This window comes from Dendronephthya gigantea, unplaced genomic scaffold, assembly GCF_004324835.1.
Source record: "Dendronephthya gigantea isolate DGI-Jeju-01 unplaced genomic scaffold, DenGig_1.0 000002F, whole genome shotgun sequence".
Taxonomy (NCBI): domain Eukaryota; kingdom Metazoa; phylum Cnidaria; class Anthozoa; order Malacalcyonacea; family Nephtheidae; genus Dendronephthya; species Dendronephthya gigantea.
The window spans coordinates 3,308,939-3,335,494 of record NW_021163012.1 but is presented as its reverse complement, the minus strand read 5'-3'; the positions used below and the strand labels follow the sequence as shown (position 1 = coordinate 3,335,494).

The 26,556-nt window shown below is 38.9% G+C and overlaps 3 protein-coding genes across 4 annotated transcripts; 2 read left to right on the top strand and 1 right to left on the bottom strand.

Annotated features, from left to right (window-relative positions):
• The first annotated feature begins 301 nt into the window (after positions 1-301).
• Positions 302-26,539, top strand: LOC114534653 (dimethyladenosine transferase 1, mitochondrial-like). Of its 2 annotated transcripts, XM_028556128.1 has the most exons (8): positions 302-517; positions 684-832; positions 22,508-22,555; positions 22,846-22,957; positions 23,795-23,946; positions 24,302-24,421; positions 24,561-24,688; positions 25,203-26,539. In XM_028556128.1, exons 1-8 carry the CDS (start codon positions 400-402, stop codon positions 25,393-25,395), a joined length of 1,020 nt encoding a protein of 339 aa, XP_028411929.1. In that variant the 5' UTR covers positions 302-399; the 3' UTR covers positions 25,396-26,539. The 2 variants fall into 2 exon arrangements, with proteins under 2 accessions (XP_028411929.1, XP_028411937.1); XM_028556136.1 differs by lacking the exon at positions 22,508-22,555.
• On the top strand, positions 4,453-6,653 carry LOC114534634. Its single transcript, XM_028556108.1, has one exon. The coding sequence runs from the start codon at positions 4,600-4,602 to the stop codon at positions 6,388-6,390; it is 1,791 nt and encodes a 596-aa protein (XP_028411909.1). The 5' UTR covers positions 4,453-4,599; the 3' UTR covers positions 6,391-6,653.
• On the bottom strand, positions 18,576-20,528 carry LOC114534644 (latrophilin receptor-like protein A). Its single transcript, XM_028556117.1, has one exon. It carries the CDS (start codon positions 20,421-20,423, stop codon positions 18,987-18,989), a length of 1,437 nt encoding a protein of 478 aa, XP_028411918.1. The 5' UTR covers positions 20,424-20,528; the 3' UTR covers positions 18,576-18,986.
• Positions 26,540-26,556: the final 17 nt, after the last annotated feature.

Below are 26,556 nucleotides of genomic sequence, written 5' to 3'. Positions count from 1 at the left end.
ATTTACATTGAAATATTTTAGCTTAGTTGTTCAATAATTAAGCAGCCCGGTCAATGCAGTTAGGCCACCTACGTCATGATTACGACATGGCCACTTACGATTGGGTCTTCTTATCTGGCAATTCCATGTTAATTCTATGGTAATTAAGCCAGGTTAGATCACAGTTTAGATCTATCATCTTATTCGTCATTCATTTACTACTTTCTAGTCAAACTAATACAAATGGACATGTATTACATAAAGTTTTTCACTGGTAACACACGCCTGCATTCATTCGGTACACACACGTGGAAGATGATCTCAAATTCAAAACAAACCAGATTTTTCAACTTTTTACCTTGTTTTTTGTCCATGTCAGTGTTTACAAGGCTCTAATGTGGTCATAAATAACTGACTGGAATGTCAAAAAGGGTAGTTCTACCACCGCTTCCAAAGGTCTCAGATCTATTACGAATTTATGGTGTCCGTGCTAAGAAACAGCTCAGTCAGAATTTCATACTGGATCAAAACATCACTGGTATGTTTTTAAAGACTTCGGTATTCTCTGAAAATAGTTTGTACCGTTTGGTGGATCTCCGGCTTAGATAAATAATCGCCCTACCCCAGAAAAGCCCAGCCTAGATGACGATATTGACTGCGTGATAATTGATGTCTTTAAAAGTCATAGTCATTTTTGACTTCAGATAAAATCGCTGGCGAAGCAGATGTTTTTGACTGTTTTGTATGTGAAGTTGGTTCTGGACCTGGTTCTTTGACGCGGTCTGTGCTCCACGCTGGCGCGAGGCATGTTGCAGCTGTTGAGATTGACCGCAGATTCATTCCAGCGCTTGAGGTACGGCATGTTTATTGTTTGTTTATTAACTGTAATTTAGAGGGGGTTACAATGCTTCTGCGCATCCGTTCGCGCATACCATTGGTTAGGCTATTTCAGTTAAAGTTGCTGAAATTTAGCAGTTTTTTCTGAACATGCAATGCAGTCCATATGTATTCATTTAGTGAACCAAAATAGTGTCAAATATCCTCTGTATATTTTGAGAACTATGTACAGTGATTCAAAATGTAAACAACGCGTTTGTTTACTTTATGGACTGACTACCCCACCTTTAACCATTTGTATGATGATCAAATAATTCATACGTTTTTTTATATGGGAAAATCGGTCTTTAAAATGCTATATGTAGCTAGCTATGGTTGTGAGTTGTGACAATGAAAGAAAGGGGCTGTGATAGTCTTCTACCTGCTCTTGTGGATCCTTGTGTTGTGTCATAGCAGATTTCTTGCAGACGTTTTTTTTGCTATATTGTCTGTGTCACAGGTTGAACTGGCGATGAATTGAATCTAGATTTCTATATCTTTCTTGGATGAGTTAACTTGAATAAAAACCTATGGACTTACCTAGTTTACAAAGTTCTTGAATTTTGCAGATATATCTAAAATTCTTCATGAAATATTTTGACAGGAAGCAATGGAATGTCCCACATCTCCATTAACTAATAACCAACATCTTCAGTGACTATTAACTAACCTCTGCATGCATGCAACCGTAGTACAACCAGTCCAGAATGTTAACTGAGGTGATAGACATGCACATATACTCAAAAAAACTAACTCGGGTGACTATCTTCAATAAATTTTAGTATGCCTGTTTATATTATTTGCTGGGCTTTAATCTTTTCAATTAGAATTTGTTTTCTGCCTGGTGTTTCTTGGTCTCAAAATAGTGATATCAATCCATTGTAAAGGAGTTCAGTAGCTTATCATTCCAGTTATTTTAGAGTTCAGTGAGTAGTTATTCCAGTTAAGGCAGTTTTATGAGAGTTCAGTGAACCACAGTAGCCCACACAGAATCACAGGGGGTGATGGCTTCCATTAATGGTACTTGCCGAGTGATGAATCATGGGAAGAAACCACCCCCCTGCCAGCAGCCCCATTTTCAGTAATATGCAGGGGGGTGATTGATTCCATTTACGGTACTTGCTGAGTCACTCTGCAAAAAAAACGGAGTTGTTCTTCTGATAGCTAGGTATTCTGTGGTTTTAATGATGTCACCTTCTAGCTTCTAAAAGCAAAATAGAAGCTTGATGCATGAAATAAATATTGGTCCATGTGATTTTTTTTCAAGTTTAAATAAAGCATTAATATGAAGGCAGGTATTGGTGTCATGATATTAGCCTCTTGTGAAATGACGTAATACATAAGTAGCCCTTCATGAAAAAATTGATAGTCACATTGTTAAAATCTCAGTTACTTTCTATGTTCGTCTGTTTCTCTGGAGATGGTGCACAATGTGTATGTACAAACGCTTTTTGTTTGCATTTTATTTGTCGAATGTTCTGGAAAGTATCATGTATTGTCAGGATATTCAATGCAGTAGACTTTATGTTCAGAAAAATAGGAAAGATGCTCGAAGACTTTGAGCAATTTAAAATCAAGTATTTTTCCCATTGTTATGAGCAGAACTGATGCGCAGATCCGCAAACGTTGGTGTAACTTTTTGTAATTGTAAAAAGGGAGCAAATGTGATATTCTTAAGATTTCTCCGAGTTTATTCATGACGTTTGAGATACTGACGCTTAAAGATTGCCCAAAAAGTGAAATTAACAGCAAGGGTTTTTTACTGGCTTATTGCATCACACTTAATTCAGGCATATCAAATCGGGTGCCAATATTCGGCATCTTAAAAATGCATCAATATTTCGACAATGAAAATTAAACGTTTAGTCATTTCACGATATTTCATTAAGAACTTTGCTATTAATAAGTATTCATTAATGACAATACTTTTGTGTCATATTCTTCTCATATTTGTGCAAGTTGTTCATTTTAGTTGAACTGAAATGAATTTATTTCAGGCATTCGACATCGATGTTCGTTAAGACTTAAGTGCTAAGTTATTGCGCCTGTCATATATATTTGACAGAACTCCGCGACCTTAGCAAAGATCAACCGCATTTGGGCTCAGATTGTAAAAGAAATATCTGAAAAAAGTTGGAGGTTTTTAACTTAAATTTGAGTGAAGTGTAAAATGTGTAAAACTCGATGCGAAATGTAAAAATGAGCACTTCTCGATTGCTATTACAATGCGGAATACACGACTGTTTAATATCTTAAAGGAAGCATGTGTCAATATTTAAATAATTGCTTTCCGACTCTTAGTTTTAACAATAAACAGCGGCAAAACTCTGTGTTAGAAAAAGACGTATAGATAGATTTCAACGTTTTTCGGATGGAACTGCGTTGAACTCCAAGCCAAGTGTTGTCGTGTAAAAGAGTCTTTGCACAATAGCGTGAATTAACCTCTGAACTGAGTACTTAAAACAATATTGTATATTTGAATCAATATATTAATCGCAAAGTCAATGTCAATGACAACCATGTTTAACAAAACGTTGAATTTTAATTATGCACAGACGTTCAGCAAATATACTTGTGTTTTAACATATTCGTAAACATACCGCCTCTAAAAAACGGTGTAAAATAACCACAAACGGGCAGTTCAATTGCTTTCGCAAACTCGAAGTGATATTGTCGAATGTGTAAGCCTATAAGGATATAATGAAAAATATCGTGCTTTTTGCGTTGCTGAAGTTATTGGTAGTCAGTGCTGTTGAAAGATCGACTCACGATGCATTTAAAACGGATAACTCAGGTGGCTATGGAAAATTGACCGTAAATAATACAAGATTATCTGGGGAATATGAAAGAGTTAAAGATGTGAAGGGGGTTTTTGCAAAGCGTAAGCTGCTAAGAGCTGGCCATCAAAAGTTGTCTGATCTGACCGGAATAAATTTCAGAATCGGGAAGTTCGCGGATCATTACTCGAGCAATACTTTTGGCAAAGTATTCGTCCGGAGTGTGGGAAGCAAAAGCGTGCTTTCTTTGGCGAGGCAACCCGAAGCGAGGACGGTTTTAAAGAGATTTCGAAAGGATACCGCAGAATGCGATGAAGCCTCGCTTTCCTGTCGAGATTGTTGCGCTCAAAACCCAGTTAACTGCACGAAAGACGCAATGCTTTGTCGTTGCGATCCGAACTGTGCATTCTACAACGATTGTTGTTCGGACTACGAGTCGTTTTGCGGAGAAAAACGGAAGATTTCATTTCAAATTAGTCGCAAAGCGATGTCCTGTGTTAAACTCCGCCACGTTAGCATGAGAAGCAAGTACATGAAGTTCTGGATGGTTGACAAGTGCCCGACAGACCGACGAAGCGACGAAGCATCGCGAAAATGTGCGATTGCTGACGAATCGACGACGGACGTGGAAAATCTACGTATCCTGGTTCCCGTTGTCGGCGAAAATAACCTCACTTTTCGCAACGAATTTTGTGCGAAGTGCAACGATATTGAAATTCGCGATTCATTTGGCTTCGATGTGAAGTGCTTCGTCAATCCACCTTCATCAATCAACTCGCTTGCGGAACTGTTGAAATTCGCTTCGAAATATTGCACTCTCGGGGGCATCTTTAGAAAAGTTGTTCATCAATCCGTACGCGAATGCTATCTAGAATCAAAGATCCATCGATGTGATGGAAGTTCACCCAAATGGGACGATAAAAGCGATGAAGAAGGATCAATATCGTCCGGACCACCTGCTGGAAGCATGGCTTCGCATGTACCGCCGTTCACTCTCCTGCTTCGTTTGTCAAAAGGTGCTTTTGTGTCCGAAGTTCAAACACCAGAATGCCCTATTCATAAAGGGCAATTTTACGATCCCTATCTTGATATTTGCCGTACTGGTGAGGCTATAAGACCTCCTGTTAAGCGAAACATTGACAAATACGACGTCGTCGTTTGGTTTGCTGTGACCGAAGTGGCGTTCCCTTCTCTGAAGGAAGTCGCATCCTCCCTGGCTCAAACATTCAACCTCGAGCGCTCTCAAATGACAACAATGAAGATTATACCGCTTGAATCGCCTCGTGTGCAGGTTGTACGTTTCACCCTTCAGCTGTCAAACGAACAGACTTTAAACTTGGGGAAACAAACAACGAGCCTGGCCATTTCGCCTTTCCAAAATCAATCGAAAATTGTGACAAATGTTCTTCCGCTACGAAGGCTTCTTTTCTTCTCGGGGGAATTCAACCTGACGCTTTCTAAAAAGAACCACAGTTCCTCGAATTCCACGTCCTATGTCTACGCAACAATCACCGTTTTCAAAACAGCATCCCGTTCGCTCGCTTGCATCCGAAAACAAACTTATTCACCTGGTAGATATACTTCAGTCGAGAACGGTAAATATTATTACATCAACTCAACCGGCAAGACATTTGCCAAAAACAAAGTGTTTTTCGAAAATGAAAGTATTTCGATTTGCGAACAGGTCGTATTCTCGAACTGTGTTGGAATTAGAGTGAATCTTACTTCGGAGGAATACGTGAAGTTTGATAATTTGAGCATCTTTTACAACAGAACAAACACCGTGTATGATTTTGGAGAATACGATATAGAAAATGGGCAGATTTTCATGTGTGTTCCTCAGGTTTTAAGAAAGTTAATCTTTTGGACTCCCAAAGATGGTTTCGTTGTGGAGACGTATTTGACTATTATTTGTCTTTCTTTGTCTTTGGCGGGTTTATATTTGGTCATTCAAACCTACCTCGTGTTTCCAGAGCTCCGAAATCTCCCCGGTAAAAATCTTGTGAGCTTATCAATTTTGCTATTCCTGGCGCAATTGTTTTGGTTGCTTCCCGACCGTTATTACCCGTCGCTGCTTTGCCACATCATCGCGGTCGTTAAGCATTACCTATTTCTAGCAACATTCGTTGCTATGGCAATAATTGCGTGGCACACGCATACGGTGTTCATTTGCAAACATGTCGGAGAGAAGCCGTCCGCGAAAGAAAGCGATAGAAGAAAATTTCTCAAATATTCGGCGATCGTTTGGGGTCTTCCCGCCATTTTTGTGGTCACGTGTGCGGTGCTCGAGAAAGAAGACATCTACGCAGTTTATGTTAATGAAGCGTGGTGTTGGTTTGATAATGAACAAGCGCAAACCTATCTATTCATTCTTCCTATTGGCCTTCTTCAATTCTTCAACATCATTTTCTTCTGCTTAACTGTGTTTCGTATTTACCGTGTTCGTTCGAATACAAGGTCCGCGTGTGGGTTAACTCAAAGCCATAAGACGCTGCTCTGGATCTACCTCAAGCTGTCGTCTTTGATGGGCTTTAGTTGGTTGTTTGGTTTCATATATCTGCTCGTCGAGCACCCAGTCTTCTCATATTTGTTCGTGATTTTCGCCTCACTCCAGGGCGTCTACATCGCCTTTGCATTCGTGATGAAGAAAAGAATTTGGAAGAAATACATGAAATTACTAGGAAGGAATGTTTACATTCCTGATTATCGATGTACTCTGGTCGAAAACTTAAATAACAGCAAAGAGACTAGAGTTTGAACAATGATAGATGTGAGATAGAAGTTGTAAGAAAGCAGCTTGATAGGTCGGGGGGGGGGACATATTAGGCACTGGAGACGCGGTTACACGCCAGGGGAGTATTTGAAGCTTATAACATATATGGCTTATAACTTGTTCATGCACAATGATGAATAATGACAGAAAAAATATCTTGTCATCTTAATATTTGTGAATAGCAGCAACCGAAAATCTATCGTACCCCAAATTCCCTCATTTTTCCCAAATACCCCTGATTTTTACAGTCAAACTGAATATTGTAATATTGAGATCAATATTAGAAAGTTCATTGGCTAATTGCTCCATAACTATGAAACTTGCAATCGAAGCACGCATGTTCTCTTGTAAGTTCCAACTGTGAATTACTGAATTAGTGCTAAGTTCCGATTATAAGAAGCTATCGATTCTTTAAACTGTACAAACTTGCTTATTTTGGCTTATATTAATTTTTTATATTCTTGCTTTTCCCTAAAATTTCGCCTTTGCTATATGACAATTAGAATTTCATAGCGACTGCCGGTCGAAACTTATATTCGTATATATGAATTTTGCAACATTCAAAGGAACCCAACATTCGGTTTCATTTAATATTTTATTTTAAAAAACATGAACATGGATGCTTTTGAGGTTTCAAAACGTTTTTGTTATTGAAAATGTTAGTACTGTTGCATGAAGTTTTATAAACCTGAAGTGAGGGAGATTCGGCGATATCTAAATATGAGGTATACTACTTTAAAATATCTCCATTTAAATTAATCAATCAATCTCGGCATCTTGGCTCTATATTCAATCATGGAGTTTCATTCAGTTAAGAGTTATCAACAATGGCCCGATTTATACTAGAGACGGATTATTCGTCTGGACGAATGATCCGTCTGAGAGATGGAACGTCTGAGTAGACACACTATATATGTATATATAGACGAATATGTTAATAAACATAAGACACACTATAGGTATACACGAATATGGTAACTCAACTTTACTGTTAAGCGAAACAGAATCACGCGTTTATAGAAAGTGCATGCACGGGAATATTGGGAACACGGATGTGCATAGCAGGGAAATTATTTCTAAAGAGTGCACAAGAGCCGTTTTATGATGAATTTTCCGTAGTTCGTCAACTTCGTCCCAACGCCGTTAATTATAATAACAGACTTATGATGCGTCAAGACGAACTACTCATTCAAATTCGGATGATCCGTCTGTTTGACCGTGTTAACACGCCTTGAATTCTTGTGTTGTTGTCTATAATAGCTCATATCTTGAGTTTACAAGATGTCATTTTTCGGAGTATGTTTTTTCTTGCGAGGTGAGGTCGGGAAACTTTCAACCTCACTCGGTGCGTTAATCACGGACACACCGAACCTGCAAGTATGTTTAATTTTTTACCTCATGCATTTTTGGGAAAAAGTGTTCAGAACGTTACGCATGCTAATCCAATAGTATACTACAATCTAATAATAATGATAAATAGTTCAATTCATGCAATGAAATACAATTACTAAGTCCTAGTTAATTGATTATTTAGCATCAACCAATCAGACATGGCCTTGGGAGTTGTACTGCTTAGGTAAAAAGAAACATGCATATTGCAAGTGCATTACAATCTTGTTTCCCTGTGCGTTCTGGGGGTATTTTCACCAACGTTCTGTGGTTTAACTTTCAATAATTTCATATACAATTTCCAAATTCTTCTGTTCACATCACAAACGCGAGAGTGATGTAGACACCTTGAAGGGGGCTGAAGATTAAAGTGCATGGATTAAACCAAACAACCAACTGAAGCCCATCAAAGAAGACAGCTTGAGGTAGATGCAAAACATTGTTTTCCTCTGTTGATCTGAGGCTGAGCGGATTGATCTTGTGCTGGAGTGAGTGCGGTTAATACGAAAAACAGTTAAACCAAAGAAAACGGTGTATATATGACAATAACAGTTACAATCTTGTTTCTTCGCGTTTCTTAAAGTTTTTTGACAATTCTTTGTTAGTACCGGGTTTGCGTTTTTTAGTATTTATTTTCAATAATTTCGCGTACATTTTCCGAATTCTTTTCTTCATCACGAAAGCGAGAGCGATGTAGACGCCTTGGAGAGAAGAGGAAACCACGAACAAATACGCGAAGACAACAGTTGACGAACCCACGAGCAGATGGACGAAACCAAACAACCAACTGAAGCCCATCAAAGAAGACAATTTGAGGTAGATCCAAAACATTGTTTTTTTCCGTTGATCTAAACGGGCTGATTTTGTGCTGGAGTGAGTGCGAAACACAGTTAATGTAAAGAGGACGATGTTGAACAGCTGGAGTAGTCCGAGTGGAAGAATGAAGAGATATTTGTGTGGTTGTGGATTGTCAAACCAACACATCAGGTCATTAACATAAACCGCGTATATTTCCCTTTCGTCCACGACTGCACACGTGACCACGAGAATGGCGGGAAGACCCCAAACGATCGCCAAGTACTTGTAGAATTTTCTTTTTTCGCTTTTCTTCATTTCTCTGTTTTGGACAGGAAGTTCCTCTGTGGTAAACACTAAGTATGTGTTCCACGCAATTGCTGCCATGGCAACGAATGATACCAGGAACAGGTAATGCTTTAAGACCGCCGTTACATGACATAGCGTCGGTGGATACCGCTGGTCTGGAATCACCCACAACAATTGCGCCAGGAATAACGAAATTGATAAACTAAGAAGGTTTTTACCAGGAAGATTGCGGAGCTCGAAAAATATTAGATAGGTTTGAATGACAAGAAATAGACACGCCAGCGATAATGACAAACAAACCAAAGATAAATATTCTTGGACAACTACAGACGTGCTTATTCTCCACTTGATTTGCTTGGGTGGATTTTCAAGACTACACATGAAAATCGTTTCGTTTTGAATCCTGTACTCGCTTAAGTTGTAAGCTGTGAAATTTTTCGCGTTGACTTCAGCGCAAGTTAAGAAAGCAATTTGTTCGCAAACCGAAATGGTTTGATTCTTCGCAGGAGCTCCTTCGATAAGCACTCGATTTCTTGGAAGCCTTTCGCCTGTCGAATTGATGTAATAATGCTCTCCGTTTTCAATCGAAGTATAATCATCTTGTGAATAGGTTTTCTTCTTGACACAAGCTTTCCTTCGCGATAGAGTTGCATTGACTTGAGAAACTGACTCGTTGCCAGACAAGAAAGTTGTGTTAAACACAGGAAACGTCTCGTTTTGAACAAAGAAATACTTTGTCGAGAAATCATGGAAAAAACGGCTCTCTTCAACATAAGTTTCTCCTGGTCGGCATTCCTCTCTTTTCAATTCCGCTTCTTCTGGCATGGCGATGGTTTCAAGGAAGCTTGAGATGAGAGATTCATCCACATCTTCATCGTCCAAAACATCGAAATCATTTTTGTCAGTGAACTGAATCACGGAAGAGGTATTTTTCACACTCTGACAGACGTGAATTATCCTTTCTGTGTTTAATTGAACACAAGTCAGTGAAATGCTCCTCTCACAAGTCGAAATGCTTTCGCCGGAAAATGTGTCCTGTTGGAAAAACACTCGTTTCCGTGGAATCTTTTCCCCGGTTGATTTAATGTAGTAATACTGTCCGTTTTCTTCCAATGTGTAGTTAGCGTGGAAATGCGTCTGTTTTTTTAAGCAAGCGATTTTAGGACTGGCGTTCTGTACGAAAGTCATCTTTTCTCCAACAATGAAGAAAGGCTTCTGGCATTTGCTGAAATTCTCGTTATAAATTTCTCCAGTTTTGCATTGTTTTTCATTTTTCATTGTTCCCCTTTGATTTTCTATTAGTTCGGCGTTCTTTCTCGCACGCAACACTAAGAACAGTTCCGGGTCTGTCTGCCGTCCCACAGTGCTTGCAGCTTCACGAAACCTCACGTAAATCACTTCGGAATCGTATATATCACGGCACACATGCAAAACTATATCCGTAGATAGACTTATTTGTTGGCAATACAAATAAATCATCGATCTGCAAACAAAAATCGTCTCGCTCCCGACCGAATCCTCGTGGAAGAACACTTGACTTCTGTGGAATATTTCGCCAGTTGGATAAATGTGATAGTATTCTCCCTGTTTTGTGGCATTGTAGTGACCTTTTGTGTAGGACCGCATCTGATTGCATACATATGAACCAAAAAAAACGGAAACAGTAGCATTTCCGGCGAAGAGACGTTTGCGAAATTTCTCCTCATCTGATCCACTCTTTCTTCCGTAAGACTCGTTTGAAGCACTCTGGCAAACATGAATCGCTACAGCTACAGCTACGATCAACAACAACGGCAACCTTGTACCCAGGGCCTTTCGTAGGGGAAAACATCCAACCTCCGTCAGCAACGGTGCATTAATCATTGTACAGAAATACCCGTCTTTTGCCTTCAACATTCACCGATTTATGCATAGAGTTGAACTACTTGCATCTTCTGAACTAAGCTTATGTGATAAACACTATATTTATATGCACTTGCTTTCCAATTATGCAGATTTCGCCGCGCGGAAGTCGTTAGGTCCCCCACGTTACACTTAATTTGATGTTGCGCTGAAATTTACAAGTTTTATGAGCGCCGCTCGTTTCATTTTCATCCTGCACCCAAGACTCCCAAGTGTCCTGTAGTGTTCGAGAAAAAAGAGAGTGGGCTGCACTTTTCGGCCTAGTTTCATCTGCGGGGCTTAAAGGGTTTCAAACTTGGAATGGGGTTTGCCTTGTCAGATGGTTTCATTTTTGTCTCGCAGTCAAGACTTGAATGTCAAGTGCCCTGTATTGCTCGCGTGGGCTGCACCCTTTAGCCTGGTTTGATGGGTCTTTAGGAAGGAACTGGGCTTTTAGGAAGAAAGAAATTATAGAGAAAGTATATTTTTCTCCCCATAACTTTTGACTGTGTAAATTTTCCCTTCATTCTGGTTCACTGCACAGCCCTGGTGGTAATGGGGATTATGGATAAGTTTGACACTTCTTGTATTATTAGGAAGCAGCCGTACATTATAGCAACAATATAATTGATACTTTTATAGCATAGACACTTTATCGTGTCTATGCTATAGAATTCACTTCCACAGCGTGTCTAAAAAGAATATCCCTCGCTGTATGGCATATGGCGATATCACGTAACAAAGCCAGCCCGTTTACCCTATACCAGATTTGCATAGTCGTGACATCAAAATTAACCATGTCAAAGTGAGTTTTACCGACAAAAGTATGATAGCATGACTGCTTTTAACATGATCTGCCAAATAAAAAATTGTGGAGACAGATATACCTTAAAACAACAAGGGAATTGCAAGCCATTTACCACAGTAAGAAACAAACAACACACCCAACATTACAGAAAGATATGCCCATACAAGCTTTCAATACAATATTGGGTGTCTCAAAACGAAATGGAAAATGAGAGGCTTTCATGCAGCGTATATTGTATTTAACGATTTTGGCATTACGTATAGTATATGAAAGAGCATTTATTATAACCTTCAAATAATACCTTTCTTACACACTAGATGTTTGCCTTGTGACAAACTATCAAAAAATACCAGAAATTACCAGAAAATAGTGCAATATAGGAGTATGTGAGTTTTAAAATCGATATGCATCGATTGCTGAATCTAGTCTTGACATTTTACTTAGTTATCGGTCAAGTAATCAACAATCAACTTAGTTTTTAAGTGGCGGCCTGAAGACGCTCACGCGTATATTCTGAAAGCTCACTCAAATTTATTGAGTGGGTGATCTTGATTACCTCCTGGCGATTGTTCCTCTTGCGGATTTTTCCATTCGAAAAAGCTTTCTTTTTAATGTTTTACCTTAACTCGACCTTTCCATTGATTAAGAGAAAACTATCTCACTGATATTACACTCAATGAGTGTGAGTGAGCTTTTTGAATCACAGGCGTTATTCATCTTACATTATTCCTCGCATTGAATAATAAACACGCCAAGTATTTTAACTTGTCTTTAACTTTATCTCTAATCTAATCTAATCTATTCTAATCTAATTTAAACCTCTTATGATACTAATCTTCATGCTAAAAGGACTACAATTTTACTATACACGCAGATTTAAACTTTTCCCATTGAATCGTTGGGGATTCGTCGCAATACATATAACCTTTTCATATAGCTGCTGTTCTAACGAATTACAATAGACCTCATAATAGCGTCTGATGTTACACGAAGTTTGATTGGCCGGCAAAATTAACAAGCCAATCAAACATCAGGTTTTCCACGTTTGACGACATTATAAGAAAGGCCTATTCCAGTTACACGCTTGTTTCTTCGCCCTTGGAGAGGCTTTCAGAGCAAGTTGTGCTATAACCAGTTTTGAACTTGTCAGAATTTCGTCCTAATAATTTCGCGTACATTTTCCAAATTCTTTTGTTCATCACGAAAGCGAGGGCGATGTAGACGCCTTGGAGAGAAGAGAAAACCACGAACAAATACGCGAAGACAACAGTTGACGAACCCACGAGCAGATGGACGAAACCAAACAACCAACTGAAGCCCATCAAAGAAGACAATTTGAGGTAGATCCAAAACATTGTTTTTTTCCGTTGATCTGAACGGACTGATTTTGTGTTGGAGTGAGTGCGTTGAATACGAAACACAGTTAATGTAAAGAGGACGATGTTGAACAGCTGGAGTAGTCCAAGTGGAAGAATGAAGAGATATTTGTGTGCTTGTGGATTGTCAAACCAGCACATCAGGTCATTAACATAAACCGCGTATATTTCCCTTTCGTCCACGACTGCGCACGTGACCACGAGAATGGCGGGAAGACCCCAAACGATCGCCAAGTACTTGTAGAATTTTCTTTTTTCGCGTTTCTTCATTTCACTCCTTTGGACTGGGACTTCTTTGGTTGTGAACACTGCATGTGTCTTCTACGCAATTATTGCCATGGCAACGAATGATACCAGGAACAGGTAATGCTTCACGATCGCTGCCACGTGACACAGCTTCGGCGAATACCGCTGGTCTGGAATTAGCCACAACAACTGCGCCAGGAATAACGAAATTGATAAACTGAGAAGGTTTTTGCCAGGAAGATTGCGGAGCTCAGGAAATATCAGATAGGTTTGAATGACGAGGAATAGACACGCCAGCGATAAAGACAAACAAACCAAAGATAAATATATTTGAATAACGTTTGATTTACTTTTTAGCAAATACATTTTCTTGACGGAAACTTCAACACACATAAAAATGGTTTTGTTTTCGAAATCGTGTTCCCTTGAATCATAAAATTTTAAATTATCCAAATTCACTTCAGCGCAAGTCAAGAAAGCCATTTGTTCACAAACCGAAATGGTTTTATTCCACGCGCCATCTTCGAAGTGCACTCGCTTTCTTGAATGTGTTTCGCCGGTCGAATTGATATAATAGTATTTGCCGTTTTCAATCGAAGTGTAATTTTCTCGGAAATAAGTTTTTTTCCTGATGCAAGCGTGCCTTCGAGCCAAAGTTGCATCGAATTGGGGAACAGTGTTATTGTGTCCGTTCCAGAAGATTATTTCACTGGGAAAAAGCGACGTGTTTCCAACAAAGAAATAATAACTTTCGTTCAAGAGAAATATCGGTTCTACAACATATTTTATCACTTCTGGAGTTGGATGATACTGAGAACGTTAACTTTTTCTTTTACTACGACTTTCACTGACACCATCTTAGGTATTTCTATCTGATGTTTTAATTGCATGACGTAAATTATTCGAGTGTTATCTGCACTTTGGCACAAACGAATTGTTTTTTCCAAAGCGGCCTTCGCTTCAATACAAGTCAAGGAAACGTTCTGTTTGCAAACCGAAATACTTTTGTGAGTCTCATCTCCTGGAAAGTAAACTCGCTCTCTATGAAACCTTTCGCCGGTTGAAGTAATGTAATAATATTCTCCCTTTTCTACGAAATCATCGTGCGAATACGTCTGTTTTTCGACACAGGCGTGTTCAAACGTTGCGTTGCGTGCAGTAATTGTCTTGCCGTCAACAACTATGAATTCAGCAAGTTGGCATTCTTTGAAATGTTCGTTATAAGCTTCCCCAGGTTGACATTGCTTCGAACCATTTTGTGATACATTTTTGACTCGTTCTTCGATTAATTCGGCATTTATTGAAGGTAATATTAGGAATTGTTCAGGTTTCATCGGTGGTCTCATAGCAGTTGGAGTTTTGAAGTACCTTATGTAATACACTTTGTTTTCGATATAACGCCCGCTCTCGCACACTTCAAATGTTATTGTTGTATTGAAGGACTTTTCCTCGTGACAATCCAAGTGCTTCGTTTCGTTGCACACTGAAATGGTTGTATTCGTTCCAAAACCGGCATGAAAGAACACTAGCCGCTTGGAGTACAATTTATCAGTGGAATTGATATAATAAAACTCACCGTTGTCTCTTGAGCTGTAATTACCCTCTACGTAGATCTGTCTCTCGAAGCAAGCGTATTTACCTAATGTTGTTGTGAATACAAATACCGTGTCGTTGCCGCTGAAGATGACCATATCCGTATTTAACCGGTATTTTGGGTTTTTCACGGCACCATCAACTTGAGAACGCAAAGGTTCTTGTTTTATTGAAGGTCTGTAATGTGTCCATTGAGTCGTGTTTGAACTGTGATTAGAAGTATTCAGTGTATTCACACCTAGGCACACGTTTATTACTTGATGTAACACGAATAAGCTCAATACGATGGTCATTATGAAACTCTGAATTGAACTTCCACCTTGTTATGCGTACGATTTCTCGATTTGGTCGCGGTCTTGTTGATATAAATTCTTCTGTCCTTAAATGCTTCCCGTGAACCGTGCAGATCTGACTTACATCAATTTGAGAGTGTTGATGAATATCGTTGACCTGTGTCGTTGATAATAATATCGTTGACAATAATATCGTTGACGAATATCGTTGACATGAAGCGAATTATTTATATTTAAGACGAACACAAAAATAAAACCCACGACTGTTTGCATCCAGTTGAAAACAAAAAAATAGAGGACATAAATTCGACAATAGATTCGATTTGATGTGCACATAGTCTTAGTTCTGTCTTGCCTTTGTTTACTGGAAACACGGACCATAAATTCCCAACAGTTCCATGCTTTTCTACAAACTGCTTTGAGCAAAATAAACCGAAAATAAATAAAAAGGAACAGTTTTATCAAATCGTTTTTCTAGCACACGCGCTGGGTTGAATTAGTTCAATTGGTTTAAACACTTTCGCATTAATTACCACGTCCTGTTGATTGTACATATTATGGGAATTGTCAAATTCTAGCCATAAGTTCGCGGCTAATTTGACTTTCCTTTGCATGAACTCACCCTGTATTGCGCCTTTAGATAAATAAAGCCCGCCGCACACGAGATATATCAGCTGAACTAACGACCGCGCGAGGCAGTAAGCTCAACCCGAAAACCATCCGCAAACGTGAGAAACTTGCCTTTCGAAGCGAATTCCTTACGCAAACTGTCCCCACACGAGAGTAAATTGCCGAGCTAACAACCTCGCGAGGTCTTTAGCTCAGGTAATAGGGAGTTTACGATCTACGACGCGGTTAGTTCGACATCGCTTGTCAATTATTTTGCTAGAAATAAGCTATTAGCTACGGGAAATTAATTATGCTGCCAGGACTTTGAAATAATCATACAAAATAACGTTTCAATTGGGTCAAGAACCTTGGATGTCTGCATGGTCGATATTGCTGTTTCATATGAGCTGTAAAACAGCTATCGCGCGTTGCCGCCGCTTTCATATCATTGAGAGGCCGTGAAAATGCCGCATTTGAAGGCGTCTAAAGCCGGTTTTCCACTAGCGATATTTTTTGCGCGAAGCGACATTTTACTTTTGTTTCAGAGCTCTCAACTGCGACCATCTGGAAAAAAATGCTCAAGTGCAAAGGAATAAAGTTGTTTCGCGCGAAAAATAGCGCTAGTGGAAAACTGGCCTAAGAATGACAACGCTGTCCTGGGACTATAAATTATGCATGTCTATTGTCTCGCGTGTGGATTTCTCTGTTTTGCAAGCGCGTCGTCGAGCTGGCCGCGTCGTGAATCGTAAACTCCCTAATAGCTCTCGTGTGCGGCGGGCGTAATAGTATGTAGTACAAGAGAGGGGAATTTAAGTTTCCTAGAGTTGCTGGTACCGGTTAAACTTGGCAGACCGATTAGAGCTGTTTTCCTGCCAATGCAATTTTATGAGCACAACAATTACGGCGACCGTGAACGCAGGTGAATGACAATGTCAGCCTTGTCAGTCGGTAAAAGCACTTCCGATAATATACATTAACGAACCGGTGACTCAATTGGTAATGCATATGTATTGTCGCCATGTTTTCAAACTCTAAGCGAATTTATTCGCGCGACGCGAAGCGATATCCCGATATCTGAAATCCAGTGATTTGATTGAATAAATTCGCCTAGTGGAGAACGGGCTTAAGTGCGGGCTTTTCCTTTCATGTTTGCAATTTGCAATACAAAATAGTTTGTATAGCGAATTCATGTTAAAGCCAAAACAGGTGTTTTGCTTAGAAAAGAAATTTTTTAATTCGGATGTTCTTGCGGTTTTACCAACTGGATACGGTAAATCATTGATTTTTTACTTGCTTCCTGCTCTGTTATTTGCGGCTATAGCAACTGTTCTTATAAGAACGGTGTTCCAAATACACCGAACACATTTATCAGTTATATAATCGTCGTCGTGTCGCCTTTAAATGCTCTCAATGAAAGACCAGATTTCACGATTGAATGCGGGTATAAGTCTGTTTGACCGTGTTCACACGCAGACGAATTAGAAAACGAACTATAGCAAGCTTTTGCTTGCCCGAGTTCGCTAGACGGATGGTCCGTCTTTATAAATAAACATACTTGCAGGGAGGTGAGTTCGTGATCAACGCACCCAGAGAAGAGACTTACTTTGAAATAAAGTCGAAATATCACCTTAAATTCTTGTCTTGCTGTCTATAATAGCTTATATCATGAGTTTACAAGATGTCATTTTTCGGAGTATGTTTTTTCTTGTACTTCTTGTAGCGAGGTGAGATCGGGAAACTTTCAACCTCACTCGGTGCCTTAATCACGGACTCACCGAACCTGCAAGTATGTTTAGATTTTACCTCAGGGTTCGACAGGTGGATTCGAGTTTCAACGCACCTGCTCTTAAAGGGTTCGACAGGTGGATTCGAGTTTCAACGCACCTGCTCTTAACCAATAGGAACACAGCTTTTACACTGGGTATGGTATAAATAGAGATTACTTCATGGTTGGCGAGTGCGTACGATTTTTATGCACGAGTTGTGAAGGATCGCAAAACGAAAGAGTGAGCGTAGTGAACGAAGGAGTTTGGGATCCTTCACAACGAGTTCATAATAAAAATCGTACAAACGAGCCAACCATGAAGTAATTTGTTTATTAAATGTGTATAGAGATCAATTTGACAACGACACGCTTTTAATATACAAAAACACAGCGAGCAACAAAATCGAAACTTTATGCATGAAAACATATTTATTACCGTTTAGTTTCTTTGTAATTTTGTTCAATAGAAGTTAGACATTCTTTCCGAAAGATTTGAGAATGTGCTGAATGTAAAAATATCTTGAATATGAGAATTATGTTTTGAATCTCACGTCTATATTTCGACGCCATCTTGAAAGAAAATGTAAACAAATTGCCGCCAAAATGACATGCGACAATTTTCACGTGTGAAGTATCGCATTTTTTTACCCAGTGAAATACGATTTTTATACACATATTATAAAGAGCATTTATTATAACGTTAAAATGATACCTTTCTTACACACTAGATGCTTGCCTTGTGACAAACTATCAAAAAAATACCAGAAATTACCAGAAAATAGTGCAATATAGAAATATGTGAGCTTTAAAAATAGAGATTACTATTTTGACCGGTAATTAAGTAAAATGTCAAGACTAGATTCAGCAATCGATGCATAATCATCCTCCAAGTAATCAGTTTTTAAGTGGCGGCCTGAAGACGCTCGCGCGTATATTCTGAAAGCTCACTCAAACTTATTGAGTGGGTGGTCTTGATTACCTCCCGGCGATTGATTCTCTTGCGGTTTTTCCACCTGAAAAAAGCTTTCTTAACTCAACCCTTCCATTGATTATAATAATTAAGAGAGAACTATCTCACTGATATTACACTCAATGAGTGTGAGTGAGCTTTTTGAATCACAGGCGTTATTCATCTCACATTATTCCTCGCATTGAATAATAAATACGCCAAGTATTTTAACTTGTCTTTAACTTTATCTCTAATCTAATCTATTCTAATCTAATTTAAACCCCGTATGATACTAATCTTCATGCTAAAAGGACTACAATTTTACTATACACGCAAATTTAAACTTTTCCCATTGAATCGTTGGGGATTCGTCCCAATACATATAACCTTTTCATATAGCTGCTGTTCTAACGAATTCAAAGAAACTAACAATTCTTTTAGTGCATCACAATAGACCTCATAATAGCGTCTGATGTTACACGAAGTTTGATTGGCCGGCAAAATTAACGAGCCAATCAAACATCAGGTTTTCCACGTTTGACGACATTATAAGAAAGGCCTATTCCAGTTACACGCTTGTTTCTTCGCCCTTGGAGAGGCTTTCAGAGCAAGTTGTGCTATAACCAGTTTTGAACTTGTCAGGATTTCGTCCTAATAATTTCGCGTACATTTTCCAAATTCTTTTGTTCATCACGAAAGCGAGGGCGATGTAGACGCCTTGGAGAGAAGAGAAAACCACGAACAAATACGCGAAGACAACAGTTGACGAACCCACGAGCAGATGGACGAAACCAAACAACCAACTGAAGCCCATCAAAGATGACAATTTGAGGTAGATCCAAAACATTGTTTTTTTCCGTTGATCTGAACGGACTGATTTTGTGCTGGAGTGAGTGCGTTGAATACGAAACACAGTTAATGTAAAGAGGACGATGTTGAACAGCTGGAGTAGTCCAAGTGGAAGAATGAAGAGATATTTGTGTGCTTGTGGATTGTCAAACCAACACATCAGGTCATTAACATAAACCGCGTATATTTCCCTTTCGTCCACGACTGCGCACGTGACCACGAGAATGGCGGGAAGACCCCAAACGATCGCCAAGTACTTGTAGAATTTTCTTTTTTCGCGTTTCTTCATTTCACTCCTTTGGACTGGGACTTCATTGCTTGTGAACACTGCATGTGTCTTCCACGCAATTATTGCCATGGCAACGAATGATACCAGGAACAGGTAATGCTTCACGATCGCTGCCACGTGACACAGCTTCGGCGAATACCGCTGGTCTGGAATTAGCCACAACAACTGCGCCAGGAATAACGAAATTGATAAACTGAGAAGGTTTTTGCCAGGAAGATTGCGGAGCTCGGGAAATATCAGATAGGTTTGAATGACGAGGAATAGACACGCCAGCGATAAAGACAAACAAACCAAAGATAAATATATTTGAATAACGTTTGATTTACTTTTTAGTAAATATATTTTCTTCTCGGAAACTCCAACACACATAAAAATGGTTTTGTTTTCGAAATCGTGTTCGCTTGAATCATAAAATTTTAAAATATCTAAACTCACTTCCGCGCAAGTCAAGAAAGCCATTTGTTCACAAACCGAAATGGTTTTATTCCACGCGCCATCTTCGAAGTGCACTCGCTTTCTTTGATGTGTTTCGCCGGTTGAATTGATATAATAGTATTTGCCGTTTTCAATCGAAGTGTAATTTTCTCGGAAATAAGTTTTTTTCCTGATGCAAGCGTGCCTTCGAGCCAAAGTTGCATCGAATTGGGGAACAGTGTTATTGTGTCCGTTCCAGAAGATTATTTCACTCGGAAAAAGCGACGTGTTTCCAACAAAGAAATAATAACTTTCGTTCAAGAGAAATATCGGTTCTACAACATATTTTATCACTTCTGGAGATTGGATGATACTGAGAACGTTAACTTTTTCTTTTACTACGACTTTCACTGACACCATCTTAGGTATTTCTATCTGATGTTTTAATTGCATGACGTAAATTATTCGAGTGTTATCTGCACTTTGGCACAAACGAATTGTTTTTTCCAAAGCGGCCTTCGCTTCAATACAAGTCAAGGAAACGTTCTGTTGGCAAACCGAAATACTTTTGTGAGTCCCATCTCCTTCAAAGTAAACTCGCTTTCTATGAAACCTTTCGCCGGTCGAATTAATGTAATAATATTCTCCCTTTTCTACGAAAGCATCATGCGAATACGTCTGTTTTTCGACACAGGCGAGTTCAAACGTTGCGTTGCGTGCAGTATTAATTGTCTTCCCGTCAACAATGAATTCAGCACGTTGGCACTCTTTCAAATGTTGGTTATAAGCTTCCCCAGGTTGGCATTGCTTCGAACCATTTAGTGATGCATTTTTCACTCGTTCTTCGATTAATTCGGCGTTTATTGAAGGTAATATTAGGAATTGTTCAGGTTTCATCGGTGGTTTCATAGCAGCTGGAGTTTTGAAGTACCTTATGTAATACACTTTGTAATAACGCCCGCTCTCGCACACTTCAAATGTTACTGTTGTATTGAAAAACTTTACCTCTTGACAATCTAAGTACTCCGTGTAGTCGCACACTGAAATTGTTGTATTCGTTCCAAAACCGGCATGAAAGAACACTCGCTGCTTGGAGTACAATTTATCAGTGGCATTAATATAATAAAACCGACCGTTGTCTGTCGAGCTGTAATTACCCGCTACGTAGATCTGTCTCTCGAAGCAAGCGTATTTACCTAATGTCGTTGTGAATACAAATACCGTGTCGTTGCCGCTGAAGATGGCCATATCCACATTCAATCGATATTTGGGGTTTCTCACGGGACCATTCACTTGAGGAGGCAAAGGTTCTTGTTTTATTGAAGGTTTGTAGTGTGTCCATTGAGTCGTGTTTGAACTGTGATTTGATGTATTCGCACCCAGGCACACGCACATTACTTGATGTAACACGAATAACCTCAACACGATGGCCATTATGAAACTCTGTAATCTAATTCCACCTTGTTATGCGTAGGATTTCTCGATTGAAAATGGTGTGTTTCAGAAGGGCTCGCTTTCTTGTGGGCTTGTTTATATTCTCCTGTATTTCAATGTTGGCGTGCAGATCTGACTTACGTCAGTCTAAGTGTTAAGAAATACCGTTGACATGTGTCATAAGTAGGTGTGATAATTAGATGGGCTTGATATTAAGGCCCGTTTACGCGATTTCTGCTGCGATTTCATGTGCGATTTTTCCCTTTTGATGGATGTGAATGAGTAATAAGTTACGAATACTCTGCATGATGTTGGCTCAGGGGCCGGTTGTATCGAGCTCGTGCGTTGCACGTAACTTTCATCCACGTCTCGTCTTAATATCGTTGTCTCAGCCTGTCAGGACGTTTTAAGCTTGGCATTGTCATTGTCTCACGTCGTAAATCATGCGGAGCAAAGGATATAGGCCCTGGAGACGAGGATGATTGTAAATAGATTCACGACCGCGGCTAGAGAATATGCGTGAGAAAGGCTTGGTGACAAGCGTGGCCAACGCGTCTTGTGTGATTCTTTCGCGTACTCTATGATTCTAGGACAGAATTTTGTTAATTTTACGTTGTGATCTCTACGCAACAAACTTCAAATGACTATAGAATATATTTTTTCATTCAAAACTTGAAATTAAGTTCTTACCTTTTATTGTTTGATCAATTTATTCCTTTAACTACTGGTATTCAATCGTTAAATTTCGACAAATCGATTTGTTTATCACATTGTGTTTTTAATATAGATCAGTAGCGTCCATATTTTTATCTTAGAACTGGAAGATTACTTAAATGCATATCCGGGATTACAGAAATTAATAAACAACAGGGTTATGTAAACAGCCGTTTTCGAACGTTTTCACGAGTTTTTGTCTAGTTTAGACTTTAGGTCCAGTGAAAAATAATCCCAATATGTTAAAGTGGAAGTCAAGTTCTTTCTGCCCTCGGTTTTGCTCAGAACAACACGAGGTTCTCAGATAAAAATTTTGCCCAAATTTCGAGATGTTTCGAGTTTTTCTCATCAACAATTCATTGCAGGCCTAGCTAACTTAAATGTTTTAGATATTCAGACAACACCATGGTATTTCAAAAAGTAAAGAAGTTCAAAAGGTAAACACAACGTTTGTTTACATACGGACTTGACTTTCATTTTAAATTAGCTACAACTTCAATTGTAAATTAACGGTATTTGAAACTGTTTTGGCGTGAAAAAAAAATGAAAACGTTCCAAAACCTTACTGCGGGCACATAGTTGAAATACCACTACGACATTTTCCTGTTAGATACTGATACTTGTGTTGCATCTTTCAAAAGTCGTTCCTACTGGGAACTGAGAATTTGATCATCTTGTGCTAAAAGGCAAAATTGTATAACAAAAATATAATTGAACTTTTATGTAGATGCTGGCTGACTGCTCAGAAGGCAAAATAAAAGTTTATAATGAGAATATCATGAAGTTTAATGTTCCTGCAGCTTTCTCCAAAGTGGAAGGTGTCGAGTGGGAAAAGGATTGTAAGTATTCGCAGGTATTTGGCCCCAGTGAACTCTATCTGAAATGATATTTGGTGCTGAACATGCCTGAAGGCCAAGATAGAGTTTTGTGACCAAAAATACTTGACCCTAAACTTTGGGCTGTATATGAAACTGGAGCTATCGAATGTTATTATTCGTTGTGGCAGTTCATGAATTTTTCTTGTATATAGCTACGCGGGGTGTTTAAAAAAAAGCGAAATCACAAATTTAACCTACCGTAACAGGAGTTATTTAGCTTTTTAGCAATAGTTTTTTTATGTCATAATGGCCAGAAATAACCATGTTAATAATTGTGTGTTAAAGTTGAAGGATATTTTGAAATCATTGAATAGACAATGTTGCCTTCAGTCGGACATGTTTGATTTCAATCGCTAATTTTCATTTAAAAAAAAGTCGATCATTTCTTGTAGTTATGAACTGAAGAAAGGTATCGGGAAGCCAAATAACTCAGTGCTCTTTTAAACGACATAAGAATTATATCGTCATATTTATTATATCCTTCGTATGAAGATCTGTTAATTTCGTTTCATTTTTTTATACGCCTGGGGCAGGTTGTTCGAAAGGCAGATAAGTTCAAAATGAAAATCGAAATTATTAATTTATTGAACAACTGAGCCGAACTAATTCGATGTAAATAGTTTAATTGTCAATGAAAGTACATATTTAATGCATAAGATGTAGGTTCAATCATTTACAAGATGTATGAGAGAGTTTTTAAACTTTTGCTTATCCATGCAGCGTTTAAGCTAAACGCCTTTCGAACAGCGGCCCCTGATATAAGCAGTGTTCTTCACATTTGTATATTCTTTTCTTTAGACTTGCCAAGCGTTCGTTTGGTCGGAAATTTACCCTTCAATGTGTCGATTCCGCTTCTCCTGCAGTGGTTGGAAGCAATCTCCCATCGCGCTGGACCGTTCACGTTTGGGCGAGTACCTATGTCGCTTGTGTTTCAGAAAGAAGTCGCCGATGTAAGTTTGGTGGCAATGACAAAACTTGTTTTGATTGTTTTAAAAAATATATTTTTAAACAATCATATCAGAAACTTGGGTCGTATATGAGCTGATAGCCGCCATATATATATATATATACGAGAGACCGAATAGTATTTAATTAACGCCGAAGGCGAGATGAATGTCGCTAAATAGTTGATGTTTTTAGTCATAAATAATCTTTTTTCACTTTGTGTTTTCAGATACAGTATTTCCGTTAAGATAAATGATTTCTTCGTCTGTCACTTTGACCGGCATGAAATATATTGAATATTCGCATGCCATGCATCCATTTCGCGTGATATCAGTGAATTTACCTGGAATCTTCATTTAGAATATCGTAGCAAAACCGGGACACCCTAATTGCTCACGGTTATCAATAATGGCGCAACATTTGTGCGAAGTAAAGAGAAATTATCGATTGCCCAGGACTGTATTTGTCCCCGAACCCAAGGTAAGAAATGAAGTTTGCAAAACTTTGAACTGAAAAGAACTGGAACGCTACTTTCGACCGAAACTGTGAAGTGAAGTCCTTGAAGTCATACCGAATCTTTTCAAGCGACGAAAAAACGTGATTTTCTAATCTATCTTAGGTGGATGCTGCATTGTTGCACTTGATACCTTTAAAACAACCAAAAATTGACGCTCCCTACGAAATTGTGGAACAAGTTGTCAAAGCTTTATTCTCCTTGAAAAGAAAGTTCATTCGTTCTTCACTCAAGTATGAAATATATTCAGGTTTCTTCGATGCATTTGCTAAAAAAACTAAATTATCCTAATGGTCCAGTAAGGATCATCCCTCATTGGACCCGTGTTCCTACAGGGGGAAACCTAAACTATATTTATCCTGGGTATCTCTATGAGGACTAAGCTGTCCTAGAGGTCCAGAAGGATCATCTCTTATTGATCCAGTGTTACTACAGGAGGAAACCTAAACTAAACTATCTTTATTTATACTGGATAGCTCTATACGTTCTAAACTGTTCTTCGTAGAGGTCTAGTAAGGATCATCTCTTATTGATCCAGTGTTACTACAGAAGGAAAACTAAACTAAACTAACTATATTTATACTTGATAGCTCTATCAGTTTTAAACTGTTCTTCCAAGAGGCCCAGTAAGGATCATCTCTTATTGATCCAGTGTTACTACAGAAGGAAATCTAAACTGAACTAACTTTATCTATATCGGCTAGTTCGTTATTCTTAAAATGTAATTACGTATGTTTTTGATTACAGATGCTTATTTCCAGGCGATGAACATTTAGTCGATGATTTCTTAGCTCTGGCCGATATTGATCCAACTCTGAGAGCAACAGACGTAGATATGGCAGGGGCAAATAGATTATGCGGGGCGTTCCTCGAGATGACAGAAAACATGAACTTAGATCGTCTGCCGCTAAAAATCAACAGACCATCGCCTGTGCAGTGAATACACTGATCTTATAATACACTGGATTAAGCAACCACACCTATCGAAAACGAAGGCAGAATTAATAAACTTTCAGAGCAACAATGAAAAGAGAAAATACATCCCTGGAACTTAGGAGGTGTCTTTTCTGTCGACTTTGTATTTTTAAAAGTCGTGCGTCGATGGCGAGTATCGCATTTCCCTTGGATCTGGGTCTTCGGTAGTGCTGGCCCTCCGGTAATGCTTGGCCTCCCGTATTGCTGGGCCCCCGGTAATGCTGGATGAATCCCCGGTAATGCATGGTCTCCGATTATGGTGGGTCTCCGATAATGCTGGGTCTTATGCTGGGATATCAGTCGCCAGTGTATTATGAGATCATTGAGTGATTACGAGAAAGACGCTAGCAAAACTATTGCTTTCTGGAGAGTCATCCCAGTTCAGTTTCAGTGCGTTATATATCATACTGTGAGTCTCTTGCCGTGAAAGTAATGTTTCGTCAGGTTTGCGCATGCTCATGCTCATAGTTTCTTCGTCTAATTTTGGTCATTTTTTGAAACTGGTTTCACTGAAAGTGAGACTATGTGCACACGGTAACGTTTTCGAGCGTTTTCATTTTCGTTTTCATGCCAAAACGGTTTGAAACACCGTCAATTTAGAATAGAAGTTGAAGCTAACTTATAAGATAAAGCATATTTTTCCTTGGAACGTGTGGACAGGGCGTCAAAACGATAAAATGGACAAAAACGATTTTGAAAACGCTCGAAAACGACGCTCGTGTGCACATAGCCTGAGTAAACAATATTTAGAGTCAATAAGCAGGTGATCTTAAGTGGGGGGGAATGACCGGGTCTCGTTGTCAAGTGGAAATCCATTTCTCGGCGGTTGAAACCACTTAATATCTCTCGAAATATGCATTATTTCGGTTTCAAATTTATGTCACATGCAGCTACAGTTCTTATAACCAAACATATTGTTGAAAAATACACAAAATGACGACCGGTTCCATAAAGAATAACAAGAGATATTATTGATCAAATACTGCAGTGATACTGATATTTGAAATCACGTCGGTAAAGCAACCCATCATAACAAGTAGTGTATTCATTAAAATTACTTTATTTGTCGGTGTATTCGACCGGAAATATTAAAGAACAAATCAAGTGATCGGGACTATTTCAATAT

Bases quoted from the DNA above. Each gene is read 5' to 3' on its own strand.
- LOC114534653 (XM_028556128.1), top strand. From the start codon at position 400: ATGTCAAAAAGGGTAGTTCTACCACCGCTTCCAAAGGTCTCAGATCTA. The intron at 518-683 runs GTATGTTTTTAA...TTTTGACTTCAG, and splicing joins ACTGGATCAAAACATCACTG to ATAAAATCGCTGGCGAAGCA. The intron at 24,422-24,560 runs GTAAGAAATGAA...AATCTATCTTAG, and splicing joins TATTTGTCCCCGAACCCAAG to GTGGATGCTGCATTGTTGCA.
- LOC114534634 (XM_028556108.1), top strand. From the start codon at position 4,600: ATGGCTTCGCATGTACCGCCGTTCACTCTCCTGCTTCGTTTGTCAAAA.
- LOC114534644 (XM_028556117.1), bottom strand. From the start codon at position 20,423: ATGCAATTAAAACATCAGATAGAAATACCTAAGATGGTGTCAGTGAAA.